Source organism: Oncorhynchus keta, chromosome 33 (assembly GCF_023373465.1).
Source record: "Oncorhynchus keta strain PuntledgeMale-10-30-2019 chromosome 33, Oket_V2, whole genome shotgun sequence".
In the NCBI taxonomy this organism is placed as follows: Eukaryota; Metazoa; Chordata; class Actinopteri; order Salmoniformes; family Salmonidae; genus Oncorhynchus; species Oncorhynchus keta.
Genome location: NC_068453.1, coordinates 3,088,828 through 3,108,952, shown reverse-complemented (window position 1 = coordinate 3,108,952; position 20,125 = coordinate 3,088,828). Strand labels below are relative to the sequence as shown.

The window sequence follows — 20,125 nt, the reverse complement described above, 5'->3', positions numbered from 1 at the left end:
GAGAGACTACGGCTGGCTGATGGCGTGCTACAGCGGGCATGGGAGAGGAGAGGGGGCAGGTGGTGGTCCCAAAAACGCTGTGGGAGGCTGTGCTCCAGAGCACTCATGGAGGGGTGGGGACAGGACACTTTTGTGTCACAAAAACACTCCGCTGCCTCCGTCAGGCCTTTTACTGGGGGAAGCACGAGGGATGTGCAGGACTTTTTCCGCCTCCGTGACAACTGCACAGTGAGAAAGGGTCCCCCAGGCTGCTCTCATGCTCGGCTCCTACAGTTCCCAGTGGGGGTTCCCATGGAGAGTGGTTGGGAGTGGATGTAGTTGGGCCCTTCCCCACCACAGACAGTGGAAACCGCTGGGTGCTCACAGCCATGGCCCGGGGCTTATGCTCTGCCTGACCAGGAGGCATAGACCATCGTCGACGCCCTGATAGCGGGGATGTTCAGCAGGTTTGGAGCTGCGGAGTCCATCCACAGCAACCAAGGCGGAAACTTTGAGTCCCATGTGTTCGCCACCATGTTTGAGAGGCTGGGTAAGCAAAAGACCCGCACTACTCCTCTCCATCCTCAAATTGACGGAGCGCTTCAACAAAACGCTTGGACAGCAGCTGACCATTGTCTCTACCAAACACCAGCATGACTGGGACAGGCACCTGGCTATGGTCCTCATGGCATACCACTCCCCTGTCCAAGACTCCACCTCCTGCACACCTGCCCTCCTCATGCTGGGGAGAGAGATCCGCACCCCTGCGGAGATGGTGTTTGGTCGGCCCCTGGATAGCCCTCATGTGTCCCCGGGGCAAGAGTATGCCCGGAGACTCCAGGACCGCCTGGAGATAGCCTACACCTTCACCAGAGAGCAGCTGGTGAATACAGATATGAGGCAGAAGTTGAACTATCACGTGCACACCCGGGGAAGGCACTTTGTGGCTGGGAAGCTGATCTGGGTCTACAGCCCCCTGAGAAAGAAAGGCAGATGCCCCAAGTTGGACAGTCACTGGGTGGGACCTTGCAGCATCCTGGAGAGGGTAGGGGAGGTTGTTTACCAGGTGCAGCTTTCTCCCCCTGGCAATTCACCGGGACAGGTTAGCCCCATACAGAGGGGCCTCTTCTCCCCAAACCCCAGGGACCCCCACAATTCCCCTCCCCTCTCATTCTCCAGGCACCCACCCCCATGTTTTGCAGACAAGGCTCCAGACAGCCCACTCCCCCAGTCTCCCTCCCTGTGTCACCTCGTGGGTCCCCGGAGCCACAGACTGTATTCCCCGTTACCGCATCCTTGTACCCTATGTCCCTGCCTTCATCCTCTGGGTTCCAGAGGGGCAGCCCCCGTCCATGGATGGAGCCCCCTGTTTCACATCTGGACAATCTGCGACCATCACGGCCATGCAGGCAAAGGAGACCTCCGGGTCGCTTCAGCGACTTTGTTTGTTCCCTTGGGGATGAGGAACTTTGTGATGGGGGGGGGGGCTGTGTAGCGACCAGCACAGATAGCTGTGTGTTATGTGTTAGGCTATTAGTTGGTTGTGTTGTACTTACCAATACCCAGTGTTCGCGGGGTCTGCCATGCCAATCAACCTGCTATCTGCCAATCACAGGAATGCCTGGAATGTTCTGATGCCGGGCATCCTGGTGGTTGGCGGAGTGGCGTGGAGGTTGGGTTGGGCAGGGGGATTGAGTATTGGAATTTACGACCAGGTTTAACCATCTCTTACATCTGGCCTTCACAAGAGAAGGTCACGGTTGTTTACTAGGGTATTCTTCATTTATTTGGGGTGGGCTATGGCCAAACAGTAGCCTGTGTGAAGTTGGGTTAATAAACCGTCAATTCGTAAACTCAATCCTCTGTCTGGACAATTGTTCCTTTATGAACTAGTCAGGTCATTACAATATAATAGATTTTTATCTACAATTTCCACCCCAAAAGTGAGATTTCATATTGATCTAGCAATGGTGTGTTAGATACCACCCACATATGTTTGCTTGAACCCCCTCATTGTCATTTTGGAGGAAGAATTACAGAAATAATTTAAGAAATAATATTAATGAAAAAAATTAAAGAAAGTCGGATTCATTATTTAAATCATTGTTTATCTATTTATGTGTTTATTCTGTTTTTTACCTCTTTATGTGTGGATTTATTTACATATTCATGTTTTTATCTATTTGTCTGCATTTATCTATTTATTCATTTCATTCTAATTATGGCAGCTTTGGTCCTCCATGTCATGCAGGGCTCATCTGTGAAAAAGACCAGGTTCAATAAATGAGTCCACCATTTTGTTTACAATGTTACTACCACTTTTCACATCCAAATAAATAAATGTGTGTACTAAGGTATGTGAAAAACGAATATGAATATCAAATTAGGGGTGGCAGGTAGCCGAGTGTGTAGAGCGTTGGGCCAGTACTGAGAGGTTGCTAGATCGAATCCCTGAGCTGATAAGGTAAAGCCCCTGAAAAAGGCATTTAACTCACTGTTCCTAGACTGTCATTGTAAATAAGGAATTGTTCTTAACTGACTTGCCTAGATAAATAAAGGGGGGAAAAATATATATATCTATGTTGACTTGAACAGAATACAGCGTAGTGTGTACACAGTAGAATATAATATAATAATATAAAGAGTAGGTCCCTGACTGGGAATGGAACCTGGCTGTGACAGTGAGTGCCGAATCCCAACTAGGCAGCGGTAGATGTTGTTGAATATTCAATTTAAATTACATGGACAGAAAGTACCAACACAAAAACCTTTTCTTCTCTTCTCCACTTGATCCCTGTTGCTTTCTCATCTCCTCTCCTCCCCACCCATCCATGTCTCTCTCTTCTATCTCCCTTACCCCCACCTACTGCCCTTTCTCAGTGGTACAACAAGACTGACTATCCCATCTTCGCCCAGTACCAGCGGTACAGGAGGCTCCACCCCCTCCAGCCCTTCTACATTCTGCACCCCAGCTTTGAGTGGCAGCTCTGGCAGCGAATCCAGGACAACATGGCCGAGCCCATCCAGAAGAACCCTCCCTCTTCTGGACTGCTGGGTAAACTATACAGTGAATTCTACTAACCTTTTTGGTTACCATATAGAGATCAAGGCAGATCAGGGGTAGAACTCAATAGTCTATCATATCAAATTGTATTTGTCACATGCTTCATAAACAACAGGTGTAGACTGCTTACTGATGGGCCCTTCCAAACATTGCAGATGGAAAATATACATGGGGTACCAGTAAAAGTGCAGTGATATAAGGTAATTGAGGTAGGTAGGGATAAAGTGACTAGGCAAAGGGATAACTAATTAACAGTAACAGCAGTGTATGTGATGAGTCATAAGAGATTAGTGCAAAAAGGGTCTATGCAGATATTCCGGGTAGCTTTTGGTGAACTATTTAACTAACTATTTAGCAGTTTTATAGCTTGGGGGAAGAAGCTGTCCAGGGTCCTGTTGGTTCCAGACTAGATGCATCGGTACTGCTTGCCATGCGGTAGTAGAAAGAACAGTCTATGACTTGGGTGGCAAGAGATTTTTAGACTCAAATCTTTTTTCCGCCTCCTGATGGGAAGTGTGTGGACCATGATACTTTCTTGGTGATGTGGACTTCGAGGAACTTGATGCTCTCGACCTTGTTCCACAACAGACCCATCGATGTGGATGGGGGCGTGCTCGGCCCTCCGTTTCATGTAGTCCACGTTTAGCTCCTTTTTCCTGCTGACGTTGAGCGAGAGGTTGTTGTCCTGGAACCACACTGCCTGGTCTCGTCAACGGTGATCAGGCCGTCGTGACGTCTGCAAACTTAATACTAGTGTTGGAGTCGTGCATGGCCACACAGTCGTGGGTGAACAGAGAGTACTGGAGGGGACTAAACATGCACCCTGAGGGGCTCCCGTGTTGAGGGTCAGCGTGGCGGATGTGCTGTTGCCTACCCTCATTACCTAGGGGCGGCCTGTCAGGAAGTCCAGGGTCCTTAGCTTAGTGATGAGCTTGGAGGGCACAATGGTGTTGAACGCTGAGGTGTATTCAATGAACAGCATTCTCACGTCGGTGTGCCAATGGAGATTACGTCATCTATGGATCTGTTGGGGCGGTATGCGAATTGGCGTGGGTCCGGGGTGTCTGGGATGACGGTGTTGTGAGCCATGGTGTTGATCAGCCTTTCAAAGCATTTCATGGCTACAGATCAGAGTGCTACTGGGCGATAGTCATTTAGACAGGTTACCTTGGCTGAGGTTGAAAATATCAGTGAAGAAACTTGCCAGTGCATACTCTGAGTGTGAGTCCTGGTAATGCGGCATTGTGAATGTTAACCTGTTTAAAGGTCTTACTCACATTGGCTATGGAAAGCATGATCACACATTCATCGGCAATAGCTGGTGCTCTCATGCATAGTTTACTGTTGCTAGCCTCAAAGCTTGCATAGAAGGTTTTTAGCTCATCTGGTAGCCTCGCGTCACTGGAAAGCTTGTGGCTTGTTTTCCCTTTGTAATCCAGGATAGTTTTCTAGCCCTGCCACATCCCATGATCGTCAGAGCTGGTGTAGTAGGATTCGATCTTGGTCCCGTATTGATGCCTTGCTTATTTGATGGTTCGTGGGAGGGGGTAGCAGGATTTCTTATAAGCGCACAGATTATAGTCCCACTTATTGAAAGCGGCAGCTGTAGCCTTTCAATTCAGTGCCGATATTGGCTATAGTCAATCCATGGCATCTGGTTGGGATATGTACAGTTGAAGTCAGAAGTTTACTTACACTTAGGTTGGAGTCATTAAAACTCGTTTTTCAACCACTCCACAAATTTCTTGTTAACAAACTATAGTTTTGGAAAGTCAGTTAGAACGTCTACTTAGTGCAAAACACATGTCATTTTTTCCAACAATTGTTTACAGACAGATTATTTCACTTATATAATATATAATATATAATATGTATCACAATTCCAGTGGGTCAGAAGTTTACATACACTAAGTTGACTGTGCATTTAAACAGCTTGGAATATTTTTAAAAAATGATGTCATGCCTTCAGAAGCTTCTGATAGGCTAATTGACATAATTTGAGTCAATTGGAGGTGTACCTGTGGATGTATTTCAAGGCCTACTTTCAAACTCAGTGCCTCTTTGCTTGACATCATGGGGAAATCAAAAGATATCAGCCAAGACTGATCCCGGATCCGGGAGAATTGTCAGCAACTACACTAATTAGCATAGCGCAACGGTCAAATAATCTTACTAGAAAATATTGATATTCATGAAATCACAAGTGAAATATAGCGAAGCACAGCTTAGCCATTTGTTGCTCACGAAAATCAGAAAAGCAATCAAATTAACCGTTTACCTTTGATGATCTTCGGATGTTTTCACTGACGAGACTCCCAGTTAGAAAGCAAATGTTTCTTTTGTTCCATAAAGATTATTTTTATACCCAAAATACCTCCGTTTGTTTGTCACGTTATGATCAGAAATCCACCGGAAATAGCGGTCACGACAACAGCGGAAAAAAAATCTAAATTATATCCATAATATCGACAGAAGCGTGGCAAACGTTTTTTATAATCAATCCTCAAGGTGTTTTTCAAATATCTATTCGATAATATGTCAACCGGGAAGGTTGGCTTTTCAGTAGGACCGGGAGGAAAAATGGCTACCTCTCTCTTTTACAATTCTTACACATCTTTCAATACTTAGGAGTAAGATGAGGAGAGGAAGTTGATTTAGATATGCACCCTATATTAATGAAAGGTACATTTCCTTGATTATCTAACAGTTCTGAAGTCTCATGGCAGCAACCAGACACCCCAATTACCCTCTGGACATGCCCCCTCTCCTGCCAACTCACTACACCTGTCCCAACTCTGCTAATCACCGTTCCTATTAGAGCCCTAAATGGGTACCCATGCCCGCAACATTCAGGCCCTACCTCTGCCAAATTTAAGGCCCGGGCCCTGTCTTAACCCAAAATCTTCATTAGTATTAGTGCTGAGTGATTAACCGAAATGTCTGTTATTTCTCGGTTTTTAAACAACTTGACCGACATCGGTTAAATTAATTTATTTCCATTTCGTTCTGTTTTTTTTCTGTGAGCTCAATGTGCAGTTTGTCTAGAAAAACATCAGATCAAGCTTGAACTGTGCAATGTAGTAGGGAGTTGTAGTTTCCAACAGACCAATATTCTGCATAGTTTAGCACATAAAATGTGGTAATTAACTACAATGACCATAATCCATTGCACGCCTACTTGTTCAATCTATGTGGGGAGAGAATAGACAGAAGACGGTGTGATCGAGAGGAATAGAGAGCAGTTGCTTTCAAGAACTACTAAAATAGTGATTTTTGTCAGACAGCAATGGCAGCAACTCTATAGAGTGGTGAGAAGGAGTCTACCAGGTCCGAAACCGACTTCACAATTAATTTTCTTTATTCAGGGTTCACTCAATCATAGTTTTAAACTTTGTTTTACTATTGACAGTTACAGCTTATTTCGGGATTGTATTCACTCTCCTTAAATATAAGTAATCTGAATTGTTTAAACAAACTTTTTGCCGCCAGCTTCTGATATCATGGAATAAAAACTACAAACTGTCTCCAGGGCCGGAGCTGGTTTTCCCTGGCTAAACTAGCTGGCTAGCTGAACTATGCTAGTTTTCATCCTCATTGCAAACTTCAGAAATACTGCACCCTCAACTTCAAAACTCCCTTGATAGTTTTACAATCATGTAACTAAGAAATGAGCTGTAAATCAAATCAAATCAAATTGTATTGGTCACATACACATGGTTAGCAGATGTTAATGCGAGTGTAGCGAAATGCTTGTGCTTCTAGTTCCGACAATGCAGTAATATCTAACAAGTAATCTAACAAATTCACAACAACTACCTTATACACACAAATGTAATGGATGAATAAGAATATGTACATATGCATATATGGATGAGTGATTGCCGTGGAGCATAGGCAAGATGCAGTAGATGGTATAGAGCAGTATATACATATGAGATGAGTGATGTAGGATATGTAGACATTATTAAAAGTTATTTAAAGTGACTAATGATAGGCATAGGCAATATGCAGTAGATGGCATGGAACAGTATATACATATGAGAAGAGTAATGTAGGATATGTAAACATTGAGGTTGACACTTTGTGGTTGAGGGCGGTACTTGTTTTGTTGAATAGTCATGACTGGTTTGAGATATGTCATAAGATGACAGTTGCGAAGGATATCATTGCTACTTAATGCTGGACGTTTCTGACTGGTCTTGGAACTGTGACAACTATCAGCCTCTCCCCGCTTGGCTTGATGGGATATGTTGTGATTTTAACAACACAGCCAGATACAGTGCATTCAGCGAAAGTATACAGATCTCTTAGCTTTCTCCACATTTTGTTACGTTACGCCTTATTCTAAGATTGATGCAATTTTTTGACCAGGCAAAAACAGGTTTTTCATGTGTTTGCACATATATTGTATTTGGGGGGATATCATATTTACATAAGTATTCTGACCCTTTACTCATTACTTTGTTAAAGCACGTTTGGCAGTGATTATAGCCTTGAGTCTCCCTGGGTATGACACTACAAGCTTGGCAAACCTGTATTTGGGGAGTTTCTCCTATTCTTCTCTGCAGATCCTTTCAAGCTCTGTCAGTTTGGATGGGGAGCGTCGCTGCACAGCTATTTTCCGGTCTCTCCAGAGATGCTCGATCGGGTTCAAGTCCGGGCTCTGGCTGGGCCACTTAAAACCTCTTGGTGTTAGGGGGCAGTATTTTCATTTTTGGAGAAAAAAAAACGTTCCCGTTTTAAACGGGATATTTTGTCAGCAAAAGATGCTAGAATATGCATATAATTGACAGCTTTGGATAGAAAACACTCTAACGTTTCCAAAACTGTAAAGATATTGTCTGTGAGTATAACAGAACTCATGTTGCAGGCGAAAGCCTGAAAAAAATCCAATCCGGAAGTGCCCCAGGTTTTGAAAGCGCTGCGTTCCAATGACTCCCTATTCAGCTGTGAATGTACCATCAACGAGCTTATGCTTTCTACGTATTCCCCAAGGTGTCTACAGCATTGTGACGTAGTTTTAGGCATTTCTGTTGAAGAATAGCCGTAGGCAGCCACATTGCGTAAGTGGTCACATGGTGGCTCCGAGAGAGATTCTTGCGTAAAATACAGAGGTAGCCATTACTCCAATCGGTCAGAGTGAAAAACGAATTGTCCCGACTGATATATTATCGAATAGATATTAGAAAAACACCTTGAGGATAGATTCTAAACAACGTTTGCCATGTTTCTGTCGATATTATGGAGCTAATTTGGAATATTTTTCGGCGTTGTGGTGACCGCAATTTCCGGGCGATTTCTCAGCCAAACGTGAAGAACAAACGGAGCTATTTCGCCTACAAAAATAATAATTTGGGAAAAAATGAACTTTGGCTGTCTACCTGGGAGTCTCGTGAGTGAAATCATCTGAAGTTCATCAAAGGTAAACAATTTAATTTGATTGCTTTTCTGATTTCCGTGACAAGTTTGCCTGCTGCTAGCAAGGCATAATGCTATGCTAGGCTATGATAAACTTACACAAATGCTTGTCTAGCATTGGCTGTAAAGCATATTTTGAAAATCTGAGATGACAGGGTGATTAACAAAAGGCTAAGCTGTGTTCCAATATATTTCACTTGTGATTTTCATGAATAGGAAGATTTTCTAGGAAGATTTATGTCCGTTGTGTTATGCTAATTAGTGTCAGATGAGGATAATGGTCCCGTTCACGGGCTGGGCGTCACTACAGGTTAAGGACTTTCAGAGACTTGTCCTGAAGCCACTCCTGTGTTGTCTTGGCTGTGTGCTTAGGGTGGTTGTCCTGTTGGAAAGTGAAACCTTCACCCCAGCTCTGGAGCAGGTTTTCATCAAGGATCTCTCTGTGCTCCGTTCATCTTTCCCTCGATCCTGACTAGTCTCCCAGTCCCTGCTGCAGAAAAACATCCCCACAGCATGATGTTGCCACCATCATGCTTCACTGCAGGGATGGTGCCAGGTTTCATCCAGATGTGACATTTGGCATTCAGGCCAGAGTTCAAACTTGGTTTCATCAGACCAGAGAATCTTGTTTCTCATGGTCTGAGAGTGCTTTAGATGTCTTTTGGCAAACTACAAACGGGCTGTCATGTACCTTTTACTGAGGAATGGCTTCCATTTGGCCACTCTACCATAAAGGCCTGATTGGTAGAGTGCTGCAGAGATGGTTGTCCTTCTGGAAGGTTCTCCCATCTCCACTGGAGCTCTGTCAGCGTGACCATCGGGTTCTTGGTCATCTCCCTGACTAAGGCCTTTCTCCCCCGATTGCCCAGTTTGGCCAGGCGGCCAGCTCTAAGAGGAGTCTTGGTGGTTCCACACTTCTTCCATTTAGGAATTATGGATGCCACTGTGTTTTGGTGTAGCTTCAATGCTGCGGAAATGTTTTGGCATCCCTTCCCAGATCTGTGCCTCGACACAGTCCTGTCTCGGAGCTCTACGGACAATTTCTTTGACCTCATTTAATGTTTTTTGCTCTGACATGCACTGTCAACTGTGGGACCTTATATCGACAGGTGTATGGCTTTCTAAATCATGTCCAATCAATTGAATCTACCACAGGTGGACTCCAATCAAGTTGTAGAAACATCTCAAGGATGATCAATGGAAACAGAATGCACCTGAGCTCAATTTCGAGTTTCATAGCAAAGGGTCTGCAAACTTATGTTTCTGAAAAAAACTGTTTTTGCTTTGTCATTATGGGGTATTGTGTGTAGGTTGATGAGGGAAAGCATTTATTTAATCAATTTTACACCAAGGCTGTAATGTAGCAAAATGTGGAAAAAGTAAAGTGGTCTGAATACTTTCCGAAAACACTGTTTTCGCTATGGGTGGGTGTTGCTATGGTGACCAGTGAGCTGAGATAAGGCTGGGCTTTATACCTAGCAAAGACTTAGAGAGTACAGTGTATGTGTGACACATAGTATTAAAGTGTTTATTACATACACTACCAGTCAAAAGTTTTATAACACCTACTCATTCAAAGGTTTTTCTTTATTTTACTATTTTCTACATTGTAGAATAACAGCGAAGAAATCCAAACTATGAAATAACACATATGGAATCATGTAGTAACCAAAAAAGTGTAATACAAATCTAAATATATTTTATACTTGAGATTCTTCAAATGGCCACCCCCATGCTGTGGGGATGTTTTTTAGAGCCGGGGACTGAGAGACTAGTCAGGATCGAGAGAAAGATGAACGGAGCACAGTACAGAGAGATCCTTGATGAAAACCTGCTCCAGAGCGTTCAGGACCTCAGACTGGGGTGAAGGTTCACCTTCCGACAGGACATCGACCCTAAGCACACAGTCAAGACAACACACGAGTGGCTTCAGGATAAGTCTGAATGTCTTAGAGAGGCCCAGCCAGAGTCCGGACTTGAACCCGATCTATCTTTGGAGAGACCTGGAAATAGCTGTGCATCAACGCTCCCCATCCATCCTGACAGAGCTTGAGAGGATCTGGGAGAATGGGAGAAACTCCCCAAATACAGGTGCAGTGGAGGTTCTCGCTTGTATGGCTCCCTGGGCGAATCCCCCCCCCTTTCCGCACCATTCTGCACTAACTGTAATTTTTATTCAGATATTTGGAACAACACAATTACATAATCATAACATTTAAAACGATTTAAATATATAAATATATACAAAAATAAGACTCATAAATATCAAAAATAAGTAACAGAGTCGAATAAAAACAAATTGAAGTATATAAATACAAATAAAAAAAGACAATTGAATTATTACATTATTACCCTATTGCTAACAAAAAACACACAAATAAATTGCACAAATCCTATATCACACAAATGTCACGGATCCCTCCGGAACATTCATTACGCACACCTGGCCCCTATTCCCAGTGATTAGTAATTGTGTATAAGTGTGCCCTTATGTCAGGCAAGTTCTTCAGTTCCTGTGCAAGCTTTCTGCCATCCAAGTGTGAGTGTTCTTTATAGTGCAGTGTCATACTAAGGGCCTCACAATGTTCTGTCAGCTCCTCATTTGAGAGACTTTGGAAGGTTGACAGCACTCCAAACTCCTCTCCCACATTTTCCAATGTGGAAAATCTTTCCTGAAGTGCTGAGGTTGCAGCATCCACAATGACATTGAACAATGTCACCTCCAGCTTCTTCATGGGCATCACTCAAAGGCTCATCAAATGATTCATATGAAAAGTGCCACTTTGTGGACCTCAGCATTTTTTGTTGTAGAACGGCCTCTACATAAATTCCCCTTCAAATATCATTGGCTGAAGTGTGTGCAGTCATAAAGCCTGTTGCCCTGTAGTTGCTGAGACCTCTCTCTGTCTTTCTGGGAAGACTGACTGCAACATCCACATGCATACTGGGAGACTGCATCAGTTTGCTCATATGTTGGATCTGGCTCAAGATGTCATACCACACCACTGTACAGATGCTGAAGCGGTATGATCGCACCTCCTCTGACAAGGACCGGGCCTCAATCTTTATCACAGGGTCTATGGTTTGATCCCTCACCTCAATCAGTGCCTCTCACCGTTGCTGCCTTATACCTCAGTGGCTCGAAAACTCTTAACTTTACTCTCCCACCTTGTCTCAGTCCATATCTTCAAAGTGATATCCACATGTTTTTTTCAGGATGGCCCATCAGTGTGTGGAGGCTGAGAACAAGGTGTACAATTTGTGCAAGATGCCAATGTAACCTGTGGCATTGACATAACTTTTAGCAGCATTAGCCACAACCAGGTTCAATGTGTGAGCCCCACATGGCACAAATAGAGCTCTTGGATTCATTTACAGGAGTCTGGCATGGACACCTTTGTTTTTGCCTCTCATGTTGGCCCCATTATCATAAGACTGTCCTCTGCGGTCCTTTTTAGCTCCTCTAATCTTTTGAGAATCAGGGATGCCAAATGTTGGTCCTGTGGACTCCTCTGCCTCCAGAAACCCACATAATGTTCCATTGTGTGTGGCTCCTCCTGCAGTGACACAATTATAATCACAATTGACAACTGTTCAGTGTGGCTGACATCTGAAGTGCAATCTAGAATTGAAGGAATGATGGATGGCGCTAAATACAGGGAAATTCTTGAGGGAAACCTGTTTCAGTCATCCAGAGATTTGAGACTGGGACGGAGGTTCACCTTCCAGCAGGAGAATGACCCTAAGCATACTGCTAAAGCAACACTCGAGTGGTTTAAGGGGAAACATTTAAATGTCTTGAAATGGCCTAGTCAAAGCCCAGACCTCAATCTAACCGAGAATCTGTGATATGACTTAAAGATTGCTGTACACCAGTGAAACCCATCCAACTTGCAGGAGCTGAAACAGTTATGCTTTGAAGAATGGACAAACATCCCAAGTGGTTAGATGTGGCAGGTTTACAGATACATACCCCAAGAGACTTGCAGCTGTAATTGCTGCAAAAGGTGGCTCTACAAAGTATTGGCTTTGGGGGGGGTGAATAGTTATACACAGTCAAGTTATAATTTGTTGGTCTTATTTCTTGTTTGTTTCACAAGAAAAAATATTCTGCATCTTCAAAGTGGTATGCATGTTGTGTAAATCAAATAATACAAACCCACCCCCAAAAATCAATTTAATTCCAGGTTGTAAGGCCACAAAATAGGAAAAAATGGCAAGGGGGTGAATACTTTCGCAAGCCACTGTATATTAGGCCATATATGCCCATATATTACTTTTCCATATGGGTATCCAGCGCTATCCTAATGTAAAGTGTCAGGCTCATTAAGCGTAGATAGCAGAGACCTAATTCCTATCCCTTCCTCATCGGGGGTCTTCAACTCCTCATTGCATCATGACCGATGCACAATAGCGGCAATATACTACCTGAGGCTAACCTAGATTACAATCCAACCGGGACATTTTTTCTTTATGGGCCTTTGAGCCAGATTAGACCCAGTTTACATTCAACTAAACCCCCTCCCTCTCCCCTTCCTCCAGGTACGGTTTTGATGATGTCCCTGTGTGAGGTAGTACACGTGTATGAGTTCCTGCCATCTCAGAGGAAGACGGAACTGTGTCACTACTACCAGCGCTTCTACGACGCAGCCTGCACTCTGGGGGCCTACCACCCCCTGCTCTACGAGAAGAACCTGGTCAAGAGGATGAACCAGGGGCTCGACAGGGACATCTACACCCACGGACGGGTCACCCTGCCTGGGTTCAGCACTCTCAACTGCACCCGGGGGCCTGAAATTGTACCAGCAAGCGCTGACTGAGATAATAAGAGAGATCATATTACAGTCAGAAACACACACAGGTGGTAAATACAGAAACACAATCATATTCACAAGCACAGCATGTATAACAATATGACTGACTACTTTATCATGTGCAATCCCTTCAGACAATCTCTAAATCATGGACTGATGGACATTGACAGACATGTATACATGTTTGACACTGCCATAACTAAATGGAATCTTGCAACTAATGTAAATACCCTTTACTCGCTCAAACACGCACAGGTGCACAGAATTCCTTGTGACAGCACATACAAGAATTCACACACATACATCATACAATGGACTGTGTGCAAAAAAAAACACAAACTCACAGTTTTGCCGATATCCCTCTTTCCCTATGTGAATATAAGCTATAAGCGTAGTCATTCCACTGTGAGGCGCTGTTGTCCTGTCTCTGTCTCTCAGGTTGTGACTGAGGGACAGAGAGAAGAGAGCAGCTCCTCTCTCATTACTGAAGATTGTCTCTGCATGCCTGCCTTCAACTGCACTACCACACACACATATACACACCGAACCTGTACCCTATGTGGACTAGTTGAAAATGGACTTGAAGAGAAACTGAGGAGACTGCATGAAGCTCTGACAAGAAGAGTGGCACCTTTTGGATATGCTATATTTTTGACCATAGACCTGATGGAGATAAATCCCTGAGTGAAATGTAAAGGCTAACTGAAGGAAGCAACTGGAGTTCATAGCATGATGCGTGACATCTAAGGGCGACCCAGAGATGACCTCATCAAGACATGGACCACAGAGGTTGTGCGGTGACACACACACACACACACACACACACACACACACACACACACACACACACACACACACACACACACACACACACACACACACACACACACACACACACACACACACACACACACACACACACACACACCAGCCAGACTAGCAGTCTTCTCACTCATGAATGAACCAACCATCCAGCCCACCATGGACCAATGAGAACTGAGAACAGTTGTTCTGGACTGGCTGAGGATTTCGTGGGCATCTAATGCCCCTTTGTGGGTGAACAAAATAACTGGATTATTGTATTTCCTTCCAGGAAGAAAAAATGGAAGTTTGTTAAAAGTAGAAGTTTGTTTTGGCAAATAAAAACCATGGTCTGCATCCAAAATGGCAACCCTGATCTAATCAAATGAAGAAAGGATTTCTAGGACTGCACTGATTTACCTACTCTACGAGAACCAAATAATGCTTTATTTGTCATTTTTACTGAGATGCATAATAACTTTATAATTTACACCTCCAAGGGGGCTTTATAGATTTAGAATCATTGATGTCATAATATTGAAAATATAAGTAGAATGACAGTCAAACCCCTTGTTGTTGCACTTCTGTCCATGTTTGCCAGCCTTTCTCCCCTACCCTGCCTGTTACGTCAAATGTCATAGCATCTCATCATTCTGCACTCATAAGCTAATTCTATACCATCCTGCTCAGACAACCCCAGTCTTCATAGCAAACCACTGCTCACCTCGGTAACACTGCCCACACGTTAGCCGCCCCTACGTTACAAAACGCTTTTACCCAATATTGCACAAAATGGTTGCTAACATTGCCAATATGGTAGGGTTGCTGATACATTTTCAATAGTAAAAATGATCCGAATAATGTAATTGACTTTGAATTTGTGTTCAGATCATTTGTTAAACCAACTGAATGAATGAATGTGCTTCTGGAGTGTGCATTGTTGCACTGCCTATACATACATCCACCATTTCCCAATCAGCACAGAACATTCTCCTAATGTTGCCACAACATTGGGAAAGTAAGGCTGTTTATGTTATTTTTAGACCATGGCTAGGGTTGTTTTTAGAATGTTTACAGATGTTGTTTCTTTGGTTTCTTTGGGACTTCTGTCACCCTGATATCAATGTGTACCACTGAACAGAAATATTAATGCAATGTTTAAAGTGTTGGTCCCATGTTTCATGATCTGAAATAAAAGATCCCAGAAATTTTCCATACGCACCAAAAGCTTATTTCTCTCAAATTTTGGCCACAAATTAGTTTGCATCCCTGTTAGTGAGCATTTCTCCTTTGCCAAGATAATCCATCCACCTGACAGGTGTGTCATATCAAGAAGCTGTTTAAACATCATAATCATTACACCTTTGCACCTTGTGCTGGGGACAATAAAAGGCCACTCTGAAATCTGCAGTTTTGTCACACAACAAAATGCCACAGATGACTCAAGTTTTGAGGGAGCGTGTAATTGACATGCTGACTGCAGGAATGACCACCTGAGCTGTTGCCAAATAATTTTATGTTAATTTCTCTACCATAAGCCGCCTCCATCGCAGTTTTAGAGAATTTGGCAATATGTCCAACCGGCCTCACAGCCGCAGACCATGTGTGTGGCGCCATGTGGTCGTGCGGTTTGCTTATTTCACTGTTGTGAACAGAGTGCCCCATGGTGGTGATGGGGTTATGGTATGGGCAAGCATAAGCTACGAACAGCGAACACAATTGCATTTTGAATGCACAGAAATACCGTGACGAGACCCTGAGGCCCATTGTGAGGCCCATTTATTTAAAAATGCAAGCAAGGATATGCATTTTCTTAATACTATTTGAAAGGAAACTCTTTAAAGTTTGTGGAAATGTGAAATTAATGTTGGAGAATATAACACATTAGATCTGGTAAAAGATAATGCAAAGCAAAAAACATGCTTTTTACATTTTTGTTTGTTTGTTGAACAAATGTTTTACACATTTTAAGTTGATTGAACAAGTTTGTGCATTCAGAGGTGAATTTATCAAACCAGTTGCCGTGATAAAGATTTTTTGATGTTGAGCACTCTCCTCAAACAATAGCATGGTATTTTGTCACTGTAATAGCTACTGTAAATTGGACAGTGGAGTTAGATTAACAAGAATTTAAGCTTTCTGCCCATATAAGACATGTCTATGTCCTGGGAAATGTTCTTGTTACTTACAACGTCATGCTAATCACATTAGTGCACCTTAGTTCAACCGTCCCATTGAGGTTTTAAGGTATCTGTGAACAACAGGCAACTGTATTCCCAGTCATGTGAAATCCATAGATTAGAGCCTATTGTATTTCTTTCAATTGACTGACTTCATCATATGAACTGTAACTCAGTAAAATCTGTAAAATTGTTGTGTTTATCAAAGTGAACAGATTTTTAAATAACAAATTGTTGTGTGAACCATTGCAAATCAAATAGAAAAAAAGCTTAGTTTGCTGGGACCACACTTTCCGCAAACTGTATTTCACTGTTCAGTTAAAACATACCACAGAGACTGAAATATTATGCTTAAAAAATTTGATGGGTGCTTATATTTGTATAAGTGTATGAAATGAAAACTTGTATTTTGCATATCCCAAGGCCCCCTCCCCTGAGACACCCTTGAAGAGTGGGGCCACTGGCCAGGGTCAGCCATTAACAATGGCGTCCTTCGAGCAATTACGGTTAAGTACCATGCTCAAGGACACATCGGCAGATATTTCAGCTTGTCGGCTCAGGGAATTGAACTAGCGACGGTCTCAACGTTCTAAACGCTAGACTACCTAACGCCCTCAGATTGTTGTACACGTTTGTATGGTTCTTGGTTTGTCAGTACAGATTTGACCAGTCCATTCCTTGGATCATGACAAACTAAAAAGGTGTCGAAAGGGACTTACATCATTAATGTACTTGTCTTAAAATATTTAAATTAAAAAATAATTTCCATATGAACAAATTGTTTACACATTTGAAGTTGATTGAACTTCTCCCAAACTTGCCTATTTAGCTAGGTTTCCTTCCAATTTGTGACAGATTTTCATGTGAATATTCAAAAATCTGCATTAAACAATATTCACATTTTCCCACCAGAGATGTTTCCATCAAAGTTGCTTTTTTGCGGTTAAAAGACTGTGTGTGATGACGTAGTGCACATAAAAATAACTTTTATGTACCAAATGAAAAATATAAGTGAAATTGACTCCCATCGCATTTCCAACTCTACTGATGGTTTTCACAAACACTGTTGCGTTGTATAGCAAATGTACCCACTCTTGTCTTGACCCATACGCTCTAGCCAACAGCTAGCAGATGCAGTTTGGGTAGGTTACATACAGTACATTGAGATTATTATGGATAAGAGCGATATTATTTGTATTGTCAAACGGCAGCCAAGCATCGATCATCATGTCACCAGAATAAGACCCTCAATATTTATTGGAACGGAGCATCAAACTCAACTCCTTGCTTATTCACCAAGCTGTGAAGTCCATAAAGGTTTTTCATCTGTAGCCTAATAAACTGCATGGTCTTCCACCAAGGTAAAGTAGGTTCTATATCAGACATTCAACAGAAATTCACTGTTTCCATTCCTCTCTGATTACTATGAAGGACAGATAAAGTAAAGTGTTGATTTGATAGAAATAATCAAATCACATAAAAATGCATTTAGGCCTCCTGAGTGGCGCAGTGGTCTAAGGCACTGCACTGCAGTGCTAGCTTTGCAACTAGAGATTCTGGGTTCAAGTCCAGGCTTTGTCACAGCTGGCTCTGAATCCATGGGGCGACACACAATTGGCCCAGCGTTGTCTAGGGAAGGGTTTGGCTGGCAGGGATGTCCTTGTCCCATTGCGCACTAGTTACTTCTGTGGCGGGCCAGGCGCAATGCACGCTGACACGGTTGCCAGGTGTACGTTGTTTCCTCTGACAAATTGGTGCATCTGGCTTCCGTGTTAAGTGGGCATTGTGTCAAGAAGCAGTGCGGCTTGGTTGGGTTGTGTTTCGGAGGATGCACGGCTCTCGACCTTCGCCTCTCTGAGTCTGTATGGGAGTTGCAGCGATGAGACAAGACTGTATACCATGAAAATTGGGGGTGTAAAAATCTATCTTGTTCGCAATTATGGTCTAAAAACATCTGACCTACTTTTACAACCGTTGATTTGATAGAAATAATCTGGTTATATAATATTGAATTTAAACTCTTATCCTCAATACATTTTTCATGGATTGTAAATCCAAATTAATCAAAACCAGATCCTCAATGGAATTGACGCAAGCCAACACCGCCAAGTTTCGGCTTTACAAATGGTGTTACAGAACGACCTGCCAGTGACTCTTAGCACACCATCTCACAGCCCTCTCTCAAGAGACAAAATATGTAACTGGCCCTTCACAACTCTGGCCATAACCAAACTGTTTTGTTGTTAGGGACCAGGTTGTCAGGTGCCTTATCACACTGTGGGGTCAGCCAATATCAGGCAGTCATCTTAGATTACAGATCCCCAATTCCTGCCACCCCCTCTGTCTTCAAGGTTTTTTATTGATTGAAAAGGGGAATTTAGAAGAAAGATGTGAGTCGGATAGTCGGAAATGGCATTGAGTGGTGAGGACAAGATGGAGGAAACGAACATAAAGTTGTTGAATCAACAGCTGTGCTGGAATGTGAACAATATCGGTATCAGTTCTGATAGTATGGAGCAGGAGGATGAGGGTCAAGGTCGGTAGTGGAAAGACAAAGGAAGAAGAGAGCTCATGATACAGAAAGCATTGGATCGTCTAGTAAAGAAAGCATAAAGATGGCCAAGGTAGGAAGCAAGGGTAATGATGTGTTGGAGTGGAAAGTGGTGAGGGTTTTCGTGAGACCACAGGGCCTCATTTACACCCTAACTGACTAACTAAAGCCTTAGAGAAAGAGGTAGGTGAAGTCAAATTAGCTTGGTTCATTGGAAATGGTAGATTGTTAAAATGTTGTGGTAGCCAGGCTCAGCAAGAGCAGATTCTGAAAATGGAAAAGCTTAAATGGGAAGAAGATTGAAAGCCATGTCCCTGGTAATAATGCTAAATTGAAGAGAGTCATCAATATCTATGTCCATAGATGATAAAGAAAATGTGAAGGAAGGCAGAGTGATTGTGGCCAAAATGTTGATCAGTAGGAAAGTAGGTCAAAGAAGTGAAAGCCTGTCAATGATGCTGAGGTTTGCGAAAGTTTTGCCTGGAAATGTGCAGATAGAATTTCTTAGTTTCAGTGATAGAGAATTTGTCCCATATGCACTGCAGTGTTTTAAATGACAAAGAATGGGACACGTAGAGTAGCTGCTCAGTGTAAAAGAAAGAATCAAATCAAATTATATTTGTCACGTTGTCACGTTCTGACCATCGTTCATGTGTGTTTTCCTTGTTTTAGTGTTGGTCAGGACGTGAGCTGGGTGGGCATTCTATGTTGTGTGTCTGGTTTGTCTATTTCTGTGTGGTGCATCGTCGTTGCACCACACGGTCAGATCTCTGTCCTCCTCCCTATAGGCTGTCTCATCGTTGTCGGTGATCAGGTCAGCAAACTTAATGATGGTGTTGGAGTCGTGTTTGGCCACGCAGTCGTGGGTGAACAGGGAGTACAGGAGGGACCTAAGTACACACCCCGAGGGGCCCCAGTGTTGACGATCAGCGTGGCAGACATGTTGTTGCCTACCCTTACCACTTGGGGGGCGGCCCGTCAGGAAGTCCAGGATCCAGTTGCAGAGGAAGGTGTTTAGTCCCAAGGTCCTTAGCTTAATGATGACCTTTGAGGGTACTATGGTGTTGAACGCTGAGCTGTAGTCAATGAATAGTATTCTCACATAGGTGTTCCTTTTGTCCAGGTGTGAGAATGCAGTGTGGAGTGCAATAGAGATTGCATCATCTGTGGATCCATTGGATCGGTTGGGGCGGTATGCAAGCTCTCGGCTGTGCTTCCGTTTGAAGTCTGTAATAGTTTGCAAGCCCTGCCACGTCTGAAGAGCGTCAGAGCCGGTGTCGTACGATTCGATCTTAGTCCTGTATTGACGCTTTGTCTG

The 20,125-nt window shown here is 43.3% G+C and overlaps 1 protein-coding gene across 4 annotated transcripts in view; it reads left to right on the top strand.

Annotated features, from left to right (window-relative positions):
- Nucleotides 1-15,289, top strand: part of st6gal1 (ST6 beta-galactosamide alpha-2,6-sialyltranferase 1) — a 128,088-nt gene extending 112,799 nt beyond the window's left edge. For all 4 annotated transcript variants that reach the window (XM_035748376.2, XM_035748377.2, XM_035748375.2 and 1 more), the window contains 2 exons: nucleotides 2,860-3,034; nucleotides 13,004-15,289. In XM_035748376.2, the coding sequence (XP_035604269.1) occupies nucleotides 2,860-3,034; nucleotides 13,004-13,281 (453 nt within the window). In that variant the 3' untranslated portion in view covers nucleotides 13,282-15,289. The remainder of the gene's footprint in view (nucleotides 1-2,859; nucleotides 3,035-13,003) is intronic.
- Nucleotides 15,290-20,125: the final 4,836 nt, after the last annotated feature.